This window comes from Antechinus flavipes, chromosome 2 (genome assembly GCF_016432865.1).
Source record: "Antechinus flavipes isolate AdamAnt ecotype Samford, QLD, Australia chromosome 2, AdamAnt_v2, whole genome shotgun sequence".
Lineage (NCBI taxonomy): Eukaryota > Metazoa > Chordata > Mammalia > Dasyuromorphia > Dasyuridae > Antechinus > Antechinus flavipes.
The window spans coordinates 150,472,727-150,487,555 of NC_067399.1; the positions used below are offsets into that span (position 1 = coordinate 150,472,727).

The following is a 14,829-nucleotide window of genomic DNA, read 5'->3' on the forward strand; positions in this document are numbered from 1 at the left end:
GTCACATAGTCAGTAAGTGCCTGAGGCTAGATTTTAACCCAAGAAAATGACTCTTTTTGATTCCACACCTGGTGCTCTATCAATTGTCCTATCAGAAGCTATATTTGGTCACACAGTGTCTGAGATCAGATTTGAACTCATGAACATGAGTCTTCCTGATTCCAAGCCTGGGCCAAAATTTTAAAAATACTTATTGAGTGCTTATCATGTACCAAGAACTATTTTTAGTGGCAAAAATAGAAATAGAAAAACACAGCAATCCCACAGGCCATCTCCCACCTCCAAGTAGCTCAGCAAGCCATCCCCCTTACTTGGAGTATGCTTAAGGAGTTCACATTCTAATGGGGGAGACAACAATTCTGTGTACTTTTAGTTTCAAGTCAGATGGAAAATTTTTATCTTTAAAGTGCAAGAGAAAAGTGTATCCTAATACATCTTCTTTACTGTCATTTCTTTTGATAAAACCTTATCTCTTTCTGATATTGAACCATATTTAATAGCATCAAGTCCTTTAGTATTAAGAACTTGGAGTATTAAGAACTGTACTAAGCTGTCTCTCAAAGATCTGGTCATAACTGAGTTTCAATTGATAAATGACAGACAGAAGCAGCTACACCCAAAGAAAGAACACTGGGAAATGAATGTGAACTATCCGCATTTTTGTTTTTCTACACTATTGTTCTCAAATTCTTGAGTTACCAAATGTCCATTAAATAATAATACTAGTTGACATATCTTATTTGATCTTCACAATAATCCCTGTAAGATAGGAGATATTGATATAATTATCTTCATTTTAATGATAAGGAAACTAAAACTCAGAAAAATTAGATGAATTGCCCCCAGTGACACAACTGGCAGATATCACAGGACATCTTCTGAATCCAAATCCAGCATGCTTTCTATCAGCAGTGTTGCCTCATTAAAAAATGAACATCTTCCTTTCCTACCCTTCTTATAACTTCCTTTTAGCTCTTTTTATTTAAAATCACAAAGGCTGAAGCTAAATGGGACCTGAAAGCTAACTTCGAATCATCCCTTCATTTCATGGTTGAGGAAACTGAATCTAAACTGAGAAGGAATTGTCCAAAATTGCAAGTGGTAAAGAGCTGACAAGTAATCTAGCTCTCCCAATCCCCAGTCTAGGTCTTTCTACTATATTTTACTTGACATTGTCATTTTTACTTAGGATTTTACATATTTAGGAAGATATATATATGTTCACATATATCCACAGTACATATAGGAATATTGATGCATGTATATGCATACATATGCAAGCATATACTTACACTTACAATATACATATGTACAAATGTACAAATACATATACTTGTGCTTTTGTACACACACACACACACACACACACACACACATATATATATATATATATTATGTGTAACATTTATCTTTCTATCTATCCATTTTTAAATCTATGAAGGGTGTTGAGGGAAGACTAGGACCCCTGGTATGAAGACTTGCCAAACATTTTTTTGCATCTACCTTTGGTATCTACCTTCCACCAAACTCTCACCTATGGCTCCAAGAAGCTCTAGTATTTTCTTAGCTGCCACACCTGGTAAACAATCCCAGCAGACAGGCCAAACAAGATTAAAGGTAATTGACAGGTCCCAAACCCATTGGTGAGTTTGAAGGATGTCTACTGCAAGTATGGTGGAATGGAGAGATCTATTGCAAGCATAGTGGAATAGTGTCAGAATAAATTGTTTCAACAGCCATGAAGGCAGCTGAAGTTAGTCCTGTAGAACGTTTAGAGCTTGGTTAGACATTGAAGACCCCAGGGTCGTCTACTGCTTGCCAGGCCATTGCTGGTCATCTGGACTTTTGTCCTGCCACTGGATTTCGATAACTTTGGATGAGAGAGTGAGGCTGATGACTTTGTGCAACGTTGCCTCACTTAAATCCAGTTCGTTGCAAGTGGAGACATCATCCTCAGATAACACTGATCCTTTTTGAAAACAAAGGATGATCAACAATCTATACAGTATCTATATTTATCTATCTATCTCTATTTCTTCATTGCTTCCAATCTTCTAATGGATCTAAAATCTCAATAAAGTGTGTTCTTCCATTGCATTGTGCTTACTTTTGTGTATATATCTTCTCCAATAGAAAGTGAGTTCTTTGAGATCAGGGTCTATTTAATTTGTACTTCTAACTCTAGTATTGATTTCTGCATTGCCGAATGTTTAATAAATTGAAGTGAAGTTTGATTATTTACCAGATTCTACTCACTGAAATGGGAAAGTAATTTTTGGGTGGTCCTTAGCTAAGTAATTCCTTGCATATTGAAAGTTTTGTTGCATTTTTCTAATGGGCATTGGGTTTTAAAGCCATAATGCTTATTTCTAGTTATCATAACTTCTCAAGCACTAACAGTATGGTCTATTAACACTCTACCAAAAGAATCAGACTTTACTTTGGGCAGGTGCTTTTGGAAAATATTACTCCAAATGAAATAATGCTATATTTCCAAAGAAGTACAGAATGAAAGAGGAACATTTTACATCCTTGATTGTAGGAAGAACCTGATCACTCCAGAAGCATTGTCTTTTTAGTGTTTTCAAAATGTGCAGAAAATGACAGTCCTCTGATTTTCTTATTAACAAAATACAATTGTGGCCTATAGTTCACACTACCCTGCAAATTTGCCATCACTCTCTATTTAGAGAGAAGGGAAAACATCTGGTTATCTTTAGAATATCCCCTCAATTATCCTATTGTCCCTAAATGGGATGTAGTAGCTAGGTGGCACAGTGGAGAGAGGGCCAGGTTTGGAGTTAGGAAGGCTCACCTTCCTGAGCTCAAATCTGCTCTCAGACAATTTCTAGCTGTGTGACTCCGGGAAAGTCACTTAAGTTTCCTCATCTATAAAATGAGTTGGAGAGGGAAATGGCAAACCACTCCAGTATCTTTGCCAAGAAAATCCTAAATGGGTCAGAAAAGTCGGAAACAACTGAAAAATGAGTAAATAATGAAAAATAGAGTAGTTCCTGGGTGCTGTATTCATTGAGTTGAGAAGGTCCAGTTAATTTGAATCTCTTAATATGCCCCAATGACCTAAGGTCAATTGATTCACTTTGGTGTCACAGTTCCCTCATCTATTGAAAGAGAGGGGTTGGACTCATTGATCTCTAAGGCCATTGACAGCTCAAAAACCCCTATGAAATTAAGCCTAGAACTTGGAGCTCTTGAGAAAACTACAGTTTTTTTAGCCTTTTCTCTTGGGTGCTAATTTTCAGCTCTTTAGTCATCTTCATGGTTCTTTCTATATCCCCCAAGAAATCACCAACTGGCATGACTTTAACAGCCAACAAGGACATGTGTCCTGTTCTCCCCTGAGAGATTTCTATCATCTCTTTTCTATCAGATGCTGAAAGAATGTGCTGGTTGTTCTCAGAGGCTTTCTCTGCAGGAGCAGCCCTTCTCTTTTGGATGAGACAAAGAAGGAAGGAGCGTTTCAGCTCCCTTTGAAGACAGTGCAGGCTGCAAAAAGGTCCCATTTGCATCTCCCCCCGCCCTTTCCCTTCCTCCCTGAATCCAGGAAAGGGCCTGGGGACTTAGCCAGCAATTTGGCAGGCAGAGACATATGCTTGGTGCTGTCCTCTCCACTCCTCCCCCCAACTCCCTACAACTTGAGGACTGGCATAGGCTTTGCTGGGTATTTGAGTGGGAGGAATGGAATCAGAGCCAAACCAAGCCACTTAGGTGTTAGCTCATAAGCCCTCAGAGCAGCAGTAACCTCTGCATCTGGGACAGCAACAGCTGTAGCAGCAGCAGCAGCAGCAGCAACAACAGTAACAGCAGCAGCAACAGCGGCAGCAGCCCCACAACTACGAACTGGGTGCACAGAAAAGTGCTTGTAAAAGCAAGAGTAGTCCGATGCTTCCCAGCCGTTAACATCATTAAAAGGCAGTTGGAACTCTCCAAGGCGTCCTAAGCTAGAGTACTGCTGGATTCGAATTGTTGTCAGGGTTTTGGACCCATTTAAGACAACCTTGAGGGAGGGTGGGGAAAAAAAAGAAGCATTTTTCCTCTCTGCAAAGAAACTCACAAAGTAGCAAGATGATTTCAGGATCTCAATGTGCCTTGTTCTTTTTCTTGTCCTTCATTGCCTGTCAAGGATCTCCGGCATCTCAGGTAAGAAGGTTTCCCTGGAGGATTTCATGGCTGAGAGTTTGGTATCCATCCACCTCTCACAGGTGGAAGATGCTAGCTCCAGATGCATAAGCCCCTGGGCTTTTTTCACATTTCATGTGGGTGCTTTGGTGAGGGGCGGGAGGCATGGGAACAGATGAGAAAAATAATTTAGACTTTGTGTCATTAAATAAGCACATTTTATTAATTTTTTAAAGAATGTATCTGATTCTCCTCATGTGGCCCACAGGTCTTGCCTACAGGTAGGTGGATGTATTTGCCAACTAGTAACTGATCAACTCTATGAAGAAAATTATTTAGAATAGGCTCACACAAGCTTTAAAAAGTGCTTACACACATGGCAATTTGTGGGAGATGTCTAACTGATTGTCCTTTGCAATGTTTCAACAGAATCCTGTCCTCTTGTTAAACTTGAAATATCCCCTACCCTGGACAGGTGCTTGCTCCATACTGAAAACACTATCATAAATATTTTCCCCTCTTGTGAGAGGCAGAATGGTATAAGGGATAGAAAACTGGCCTTGAATAAGATCATGAAGATCTATGTTCATATCTTACATCTGATGCTTAACTGGCTGGGTGATCTTGGATAAATCAATTAAATTCCCAGAGCACTGGGTAAATTTCTAAGATTATAAATTGCAGGATAAGTGCTGACCTGTTTTGATGGAAGGAATTTCCCAATGGAAGAGATACCAAGTAAAATACAGATCTAGTTCCTAATACCACCTCAAAATAACCATCTTGCCTCTGTGTTTGTATTAGTTCCAGGAGAATCAGAGAGAAGTGACTAACATTTTCTATAAGGAAATTTGGAGTTTAGGTTTGTATTTTATTTCACATAGAGAAAAGGACAACTTGCCTTTTTGATTTTCCAATCTGGCTGCTCTTACTCATTGAAAGGATTCCAAAGGATTATGCCATATTTAAAATTTTTTCCTTTTTTTTTGACTCTTGGTCTGATACTTGTGTGGTAGGTTTCCTAGGTAGGATAAGATTGGAACTTCCTTGGATGCACATTATTTTCAGACAGGGATAGTAGGGAAGAAGGTTAGAACAATTCTGGGAAACTAAAGAATTTTGCAGATCTATATAGCTATAGCAGGAACTCTTCCAACATTAGTGAACTTAGGGGACTTGTGGTCATTGTTGTGCAAATGTGCTGGTTATAATACTTAGAATATCAGTGTCTCATCTGCACTACTTTGGAAAAATTTTCTATGTATTGGACTGAATCTCCTGGATAAGTGATCTGTTGGCCAAGACTAAGTACATTGTTTTGATAGATACATCAATATCTTTGAAACACTTAAGAGATGATGAGTGCCTAATAGAGGAGCAGGTTACTTAAATTATTGTTTTTCCTAAGGAATTACTCAACAAAGATTATAGAATTTCAGAGTTGGGAAGTATCTCAATGGTCTGACCCATGACCTCATTTAATCCATTTACCATTTAATCTCTTTCTCCCATTTTACAGAGAGTCAAGTCAAGTCAAATCAGAAAACTTTTATTAAGTGTCTGCTATGTGACAGGCACTAAAAAGAAAATAGTATAAACAGGGGAAAAATGTCTTGGAGCAGCAGCTAGAACTTGGACCCAGGTAATTAGTTGACAATCTTGGCTCTGTTACTAATCATATGACTCTGGATAAGTCATTTCACATCTATAAAAGGGATACCTATCTCAAAGAGTTGCTATGTGGGAAGTACTTGAAAATACTATAAAATATGAGTCATTAGTAGATGAAAAAATTGAGGTTAATCAGACTTTGCTGCTTGGCTCCAAATTCTTGGCAGATCTGATCCTTTATCAGATCATACTAGCAAGGTGGTCTGAGAAACTTCCAGAGAATCCTGATTTCCCGCTCCAGATTATAGGAAGGGTGAGAAGAGCTCCGAAGAAGATTAGTCTTCAAGTGGCTGTTTATTGAAACCCCAATAGATTGTAGGTTCCTTGTGGGCAAAGGGTTGATTTGTTTTTGTCTTCAAGAAGTGTGGGGTAGAGGTTAAAGAGTCAGCTTTGTAGTCAAGAAGACCTATGTTGTTTTGACTTGCACTGGTTACTGGGATAAGACCCTTACCCGCAGTGCTCTAGATGCTTCTCAGAATTGCAAAAAAGATACTGATCTGCCTTGATAGAGGGAGTTCCATTCCCTGAAAATTTTCTAAATGAACTAAATCAAAATTTCAGGCCTTATCCCCTCTCTATGCCTAGTGTGTGGCACATATCAAGCAATTAATAATGCTTATTCATCACGTTCCTACAATTTATAAGGAATATAGGGAATGAAAGAGAAGGAAAAGGTTGCTGCTAGTAGTCCTGGACCATTCTTCATGAAGAAAATTAGATAATTATAGTGAGTAGATGAGGGAGGAGAAGGAAAACTGTTAGCCCTGATGGCAGCAATCTGGCTAATTAATTTTGTATTGTTTAATATTATATTACCATTTGTTGGCTATAAATAATAGATGTGATTAGATCTAATATTGCTAACATGAAGAAACTATAGGAAAATGTGTTCTCATAGAAAAGAAAATTGTCCCTAAGCAGGGCAATGGAAAGCAATCTTCAATTTTCAGTACTTGTTCTGATTATACTTTGGTCAGTGTCCCTCTATTCTTACCTTCATCAGCTTTCTCACTTTTGATTTCTCTCTTCCAGCATTTCCTATACCTCCTCACCCCCATCTATTTTTCAACACTCAATCATTCCTAACTTATTCTTTATCTCTTTGGCCCAGTTATAAAGCTCTGTGTAGCTCATTTATACCCCAATTGATTTAGGCACATATGACTGTAAGATCTGCTTGTCTCTTTGTGGTCCAATTCATGAATACAAAGTGATAATAATGCTTTTAATGAAACCAGGAAAATTCAGAGGACTCCTTTAATGTATGGGAGACATTTTGTTGAAGGAGAACCCTCAAAGTTATGTTTTGTGTTGCCAAGTTAAATGCTTTTTAAAAAACAATAAAAGAATGAAAAGGTGGGATCTTAAATTCTTTTCACTTTTTAATTAGTTGCTTGACTATAAATATGTGTTCTTGCCCTTATGTTGCTTTCTTAAATTTTCATCAGTGATTTGTTAATTTTTGTATATGTTTAGATCATTCTTGTATTTTATCAAATGAGAAAATAGATCACTGAACAGTCCTTATGAAGAATTTTATAGGTTATTGATGATGTCTATGATATTTTCAGTCATTTTAAAAAGTTTTTCTAGCAGCTGTTCATCTTTACTTCCTTTTCCTTGTTATGGGTACAGAGATATCAGTGATGAAAAGAGAATGATATTGAAACATTACTCTTTTAAAAATATATTTGCAATTTTTCTTTTGCATCTAAAAACTCTGATCCTACAACTATATTGCTATTTACTGACTTGTGAGATGTATTCATACTCCTCTACTAAGACAATTTACAAATAAATGTGTTTATTTTCTAAAGTTATTTACCACATTTTTTTGCTTGAAGAGAACAAATATTTGCAGGTTCAAGTAATTTCTGATCTATTTTTATTTCCTTGTGATGTCAATTTCTTTTCATTGGCTAAACTTCTGTAGGAAATGTAATCAAAGACAATTGTCTTTTGCTTTATTCATTTCTAATTATTCAGCATCAGTAGTTTGCTTTCCTCACACTATAGTAAAAATAGTTTGTGCCTTTGAATTAGGGGGCTGAAAAGAAGAGAGATACTGAAAGGGGGAATGTAATGATTTTTGTGAATTTGGTATTCTGAAGGAGGGATCTCCATTGGTTCTCAATTGGTGGTAGTAGTAAATCACCCAAGGGAGCACCATGGGAAATTCCTTCATAGGCTTTCTACTTGGGGGCTGACTTGAATTTGTTTCATAACAATGGTGACAAGGGGAAATAATAAGATGACTTTTCTTTTTGTCCAAATTGAAAAGTTATTTTTATTACAGAGCTGAGATTATCTTTGTAGCACTTCATAAACTCTTCACTCCACTCTTCTACCTTAAATCATGCCATTAATTTTCTTTTTCCCACATGTACCTGTCTATTCCTCATTTCAAAGTTGTACTTGGGTCAAGGAGGATGATGGTTCTAGAGTGGGAATGTGGGCTGGAAGATTGTAGGAAGGGTAAGGTGAAGTAGGAAATGTGCCCCAGATAGTTCTTTCACCATGATTTATCTATGACTTTTCCCATCCACTAAGAGAAAGTGACTGGGAAGAAGTAGAATAGAGAATATCTTGGACTACTCATGTAATGTTTCTTCCCCTTTCTTTACACTCACCTGGTTTTTTTTTTTCAGCTGGCATTATGAAAATTAAGATTGAGATAAAGATGAGAAATTCATAACATCAGCAAGACAACTAGGGCTTTGTTCCAGAGTGTTGACAAAAGCACTGAGTCAAAAGCTAATCAGCCTAGTAAGCTAATTAGCTTAAATCAGGGACCTAGGTGGATGTTGAGGATTTTTTTTTTGTTTGTTTTTGTTTTATTGTTTGGAGGCAATCAGGATTAAATGATTTGCCAAAAGTCACACAGCTAATAAGTGTCTGTGATTAGATTTGAATTCCAGGTCCTTTTTGACTTCAGAACTGGTGCTTAGATGCACTGTGCTATCTAGTGCTCTATGATTGTAAACTTTTAAAGACTAAAAAGAGAAATTACAGTGGTTTTCAGTACCTTGGGCAAAGAGCAAGTCAAAGAGTTCTCCACTTTTGCAAGACAAATTTTTAGATTCTACCTTAGGTTATAGTCTACAATATACAAAATGGACCTGGCATATCTATTGGTTATCATTGTTTTGGAAAAAAATATTTTATTGATATTTTTTGTTTTATTTACATCACCTGCGTTTTCCCCATTTCTTTCCATCCCTTTTCAGAAGTCTATGCCTTATAATAAAGGACAAAAAAAGAAGAGAAAATAGTAAAGAATAATTTTAAGTTGGTAACAGCTTAGGATGAAAAGAGAGAAAGAGGGAAAAAAAAAGAAGGAAAGCATTTTTTGAATGCAGGAAAGATTTATTTTATATTCTTGCAAGAATGGGTGTACCCCAATTCCATAAAATGGGAACCCACCTACAGAACGCAAGTCAAGCCTTTTTATGGGGTTTAATTAACCCTATTTCAGGAAAACATTTATTAAACACCTACTATGTGTTAGGCACTGTGCTAAGGGATAGGGATCCAAATACAAGCAAAAATAAAGGTGGTTTGGACAAATTAGAAGAGGGTGCTAGAAGGTGGAGGTGAGAGGTAGAAAAGTCTGGAGAACTAGGGGAGCTAAAAAGAACAAGTGAAGTTAAATAATTTGTTCAAGAATACCTTGGTGATCCAGAGCAGGGATGAGATGGGAACCAAATATTGTTTCTACCACATCATCAGTCTTTTCAAGATCTACATATCCCTGTCCTAGAGAGCCTCTTTTTCAGAACCCATCTTAACCCTTAAGTTTCAAGATAAATCTTAACTGTTTTGAACTAGTCTTTTGTTCTAGATATTATTTGGTGGGGTCTTAGTGAAGGCCCTTTGAGCAAAGTTCAGTCTTCTAAACAAAGAGCTTACTAGAGAAAAAAACCACATTCCAGGAATTAGAAATTTTTTCCATCTGGTAGAACCTCTACTTCCCACTTCCCAACAGGTGCTGTATATGATAAAAGGAGTTTTCTCTTTTGAAAACTTATCAAAGAGGAAAAGATGTAATAAAAAACTAAAAAAAGATTTTAAAATACATTTAAAAATTAAAAGATCCTTGCAAAGTAAAAGAATTTCTTAACTCAGGACCAGGATTCTGGAACTCGTATAAGCAAATTTTTGAAACCAGGTGTTTGAAAATGAAGGATTATGTTTGATAAACAAATATAAATCCATGAAGAAGGGGTATTTTGGGGGGGTGTAGATTGTTAGCAGTTGATAACCATGAATCAGTGAGGACTACTGGGAGGAGGAAGTAGGGGTGCCCTGGACATCTGTGCTCCAAATGGAAGAAGTGTGGGAGCTTCCTCTTTACTCAGCAGGACACCCCTTCCACAATGGGGTCAGCTGCCATCATGGCTTTCATCAAAACTCATCCAGGACTCCCTGGTATCATTAAGGTGCTAATGATGAACATTGGTTATAGTCTCCTTTAAAGTTCCATTCAAATTGCATCTTCTTTGTGAGTAAGGACAGCAGTCCAGGCCCTATGGGCAGTAAATACAAAGGAATAGTACAAGTGAGATGCTGTATATGTGGGTGTGCACACATATATGTGTGTTTTTGTTATTGTTTTTAACCATTATTGCACCACACCACTTCTTTTATTAATTGTTATGCTAACTACTTTCAGGTACACTTGAATTTTATTAAAAAAAGCTCAAGTCAAAGGAAAGAACTATAGAAAATATACATTTATATAGCATTTTATAAAGCGCCCTGTCTTTGAGACTCATAAGTGTTCAATGAGGTAAATAATGTAAATGTTATCCCATTTTATAGATGAGAAAACTGAGGCTGAGGGGCGTTAAGTGACTAAATCAACCAACCAGTGAGTGTGTTTCCAATTCCAAGTCTAGTACTTTTTCTGCTAAACTACAATTACCTGTAATTATTCTAGGATTTCAGGTATCAATTCCATAGAGAAGAAGGTGTATGTGTGTTTCGATGGGAGGCAGGAAGGGGCTGAGTTTCCATGCTCTCCTGAAATGCCTGGAATGCCATGCTGGTAAACCTTTGGAGGAGGGTGAGGAGATTGGAAGGTCTAGAATTGGGAGAGGAAGACCCCAGCCAAAAGCAGAGGCAGTTAAATGTCATGGAGAGGGGGTCCTAAAGAAGAGGGTCCTGGCATCAATCTAACAGCATGAAATGTCAGCAGGTTCTGGTCACTTGTCTTCCCACTAAAGCTAAAAACTTCCATAATTGAGTAAACTATATAGTATTTAAAAAGATAGGACACACTTTATATGTATTATTTGCAAACTAGAATAATCAATGGTCATTATCTTTAATTCCAAACCTATGCTTCTTCTTAGCTGCCTTATTTCTGTCAGGGTACCCCATTCCTTCTACTTCAGCCATGTTGACAATTTCACCATCAGTATCCAGTCAGTAGCCAAATCTTTTCTTTTGATCTCCTTAACATCTCCTGTCCATATCTCCTCCCCATTCTCATTTCATCAACTCTCACTTGAGCTATCCCAGCCTCAAGGACCTACCTGTCTTCAATCTAGCCTCCACATAGTTGCCCAAGTGATTTTCCTAAAACACTGCTCTGGCTCCTTCCTCAATAAACTCCAGTGACTCTTCAGCTCTAGGATTAAATAAAAATTCTTCTACTAGACATTTTAACCTTTCTAATCCAATCTATGTCTCCAGCTTTATTCCATATTACTTTCCTTAACTGAATCTCTGGTCCACATCATTTTTCTCCATGCCTGGCATTGCCTCTTTTGCCTCTTGTACAGAACACCAGGGATGTCATCATATCAATCTCTCTCTAGATTTCTTTAAGTGTTAGCTCAAGAGCCATCTCTTAATAGGGCCTCTTCCAATTCTCCCCTCCCTGAAATTATCATATATCTATGTTTTCTCTTATGATAGAACATAAGCTCCAAGAGGGCAGTAACTACCTTTAATTTTGTATGTGTTCTCAGCAGCTTCCTTATATATTTGATTGTTTTCATATTTAAAGATTCCCTTTAGTTCTATGTCCTTGGCACCCAACAGGTACTTAATAAATTACTACTGATTGTTTCATTTGAGTCTGACAATAGCTCTTTGAAGTAAGTGCTAATATCCCCATTTTACATATAAAGAAACTGAGGCTCAGAAATGTGAAGTAAACTTAATCTTGGTCAGAAGTGGGATTTGAATCCAGGCCATCTTGACATCCAAGACTAACACCCCGTCCTCCATGCTGCCTCTCCCAAAGTCACTTAGAAATTCAACAAAGATGAGAAGTTGAAATTCCTGCTTGTTGCTAAGGCGTTTCATGATTACAGTTATTTCCAGCATTTAATCAGTCACAGATGATTCCTAAGACCCCCCACCTACCCAGTGAGGACTGGAGAATGTGGTTCCCTCCACTGGAGCCCCCATATCGATGTCTTAAGAAATTAATTATATCATGATAAGTTACTTACATAATATCCCATCAAAGGAAAAACCATAGCATCTTCAAATTGGAAAGGGATATTGGAAGTTATTTAGCCCATCCTCCCACCCATTCCCAAGCATCCCTGACAGAGTAATTCATCGGACTTCCAGGATCACTAAATCAATCTCCCAGAAGTGGAAAGCCTAATGAAAACCATATATCAGTTCCCCCAAACCCAGCCAACAAGAACTCTGAACCCCTCTCCTATTTGATCCATTGCCAGTAGACAGCTCCATTTCCTTCCAGTCCTTTGGCCTGGCTCTTTCTATGTCCTAACCTTCTTTATTTCCAAGTACGACTTCATGAAGACATTGAATCATACATATTTGGATGCTAAAAAAGAGAAAGACTATTTGTTCCTATCCTTTCCAACAAGGGAGAGATTTACCTTATATCAACTCTATCCTGAAAAATGGTATAATTCCTTTTCTGCTGTTTAAATGCTTCTAACAAGATCTGTTCTTTAGAAACAGCTGTTGCCATTCATATCCCAATTGTGATCTGGTTCTTGTCTTTGTTTTTTTTTTTTTCCAAATTCTGGCTCCGTTCTGATCTCAGTAGAGTTTTTCCCACTAGTGTTGAGTTGTGGCAAACAAATGATACTCTTTGCTAATGTGGAAAGACAAGACTAAAAAGAAACCATTAGAGTTGTTTGCATAGTGTAATGATGATGCCTGGGTGCTAGTGAAAAGAACATCTTAGAAGAGTTTGAGAAAAAGCCAGAGTAATTTAATCCTTCGAAAATGCATTTGAAATCAAGACTCTACCATGATAAAAAATCGTACATAGCTCTCCATTACTAACAGAATAAAGTCTTAAAATCTTGTCCAGCCAACAAGTTTTTCCATGGTCTAGCTTTTAAAAAAAAAAAACTTTTATCTTTTTGTTTTATTTTTTGTTACTTCCTTTCATATACCTTATAGTCTGTATTGCTCCCAGTTCTCCCAATGTATGCCATGCTTTTCCACCATGAGCAGATTTCACAGGGTTTGGTAAAAGAATTGGCAAGATTCCATGGTATAGAATTCTTCAGAAGCCAGAGTAAGAATACTGGGAAGCTGGAGGGGGGAATGAAATTCTGAAGATGCAAGAAGAATATTTCCAATGGGCAGAAAATAAGGGAGTTGTCTAAAGAAGCTGATGTGGATGCACAGGGAATCCATTGATCAGCTGAAGATGGAAGAAAAGATGAGTAATGGAGGAAGAGTACAAAGTGTTCTTGCCATCTTCTGAGAAGAGTGTCAGAAACATCAAAGTTCAGAATTAGTTGAGGTAAAGAATGGAAACTATGGATTAAAAAGAGGGAGGAAAAGGAGGACAAAGAATGAATGAAAAAATAGAAATAGGGCTGGATAGAGTGATAATATCTGAAGCCTGGGGAAGTGACCCTACTTAGCTCAGAGTTATCCTACGTAAAATTAATTTTTTACATTCATCTTTCTACCAAAGAGGGAAATCTTAAAATTGGATTGGACAGATAAAATACAGGTAATCAGGACTCAGTCAAAGAGCATTTATTAAGCACTTACTGTGTGCCAGGTATTTTGCTAAGTGTTGGAGATCCAAAGAAAGGTAAAAATGTGATCCTTGATTTCAGTGAACTTTACATATTAACTGAGTTGATACCAAAGGTAAGTAGGAGGACTGCGAGAGATAACTGAGTTGTTCTTGGTGAATTCTGAGATTTCTGAGGCAGATAAACTCCATTTCAGAGTCTTGAAAGAATCTTGTTCACAACAAATGTGATTGCAGTCTTTCAAAAGATTATAACAAAATGGATCAGCACCTCAAATTAGAGGACAAATGATGCTCCAATTTTCCTTTTTTTTTTTATAATAACTGACTTATCTAGGGCTTTAAAGTTTTCAAAGTCTTATACACAGTATATGTCATATACTAATATTCCCATTTTGCTGATGAGGAAATTGACACAAGAGAGGTTAAGAAATGGAATTAAAGTCACACAGCTAGTAATAGTCAGAGGCAGGATTTGAAGCCAAGCCTTATTCTAGAATTTCACCCTACTGTGCATTGCGCCACTGTTATCCCAATTTTCCCAAAGAAAGAGAATATAGTTTACAACTATTGGCTAATGAGTTAGACTTGGATTCTTAGAGCTAAAGGGATGATTTGTGATTATATATATATATATATATATATATATATATATATATATATATAAAAGGAGGTAATGTTTATAAGAAATTAGTATGGCTTCCTCAAGAATAGGAAGACTTTTTTTGAGGCAATGGAATTAAGTGACTTTTCCAGACAGTTGGAAAGCATATGAGTCTGGGTTTGAACTCAGGTTCTCCTGACACCACAGCCAATGTTCTAACCATTGCAAGGAACACCTATTTTTGCCAGACTAAATCTAATGCCCTTTTGGAAAGGATTCTAAAGTGAAAGGCCAGGAGAATAGTGAAGATGTAATAAATTTAGACTTTAGCAGTGAGGCAGGTGATCTCGCATAGACCTTCCACACTTAAATCCTACTCACTTACATGTTATGGCATCCCTCCTGATGCCATGGTCCTCTT

The 14,829-nt window shown here is 37.2% G+C and overlaps 1 protein-coding gene across 1 annotated transcript in view; it reads left to right on the forward strand.

Annotated features, from left to right (window-relative positions):
• Positions 1–4,003: 4,003 nt before the first annotated feature.
• Positions 4,004–14,829, forward strand: part of FBLN7 (fibulin 7) — a 75,605-nt gene continuing 64,779 nt past the window's right edge. The window contains exon 1 of the mRNA XM_051975813.1: positions 4,004–4,161. Coding sequence (XP_051831773.1) covers positions 4,087–4,161 — 75 coding nt within the window. The 5' untranslated portion in view covers positions 4,004–4,086. The remainder of the gene's footprint in view (positions 4,162–14,829) is intronic.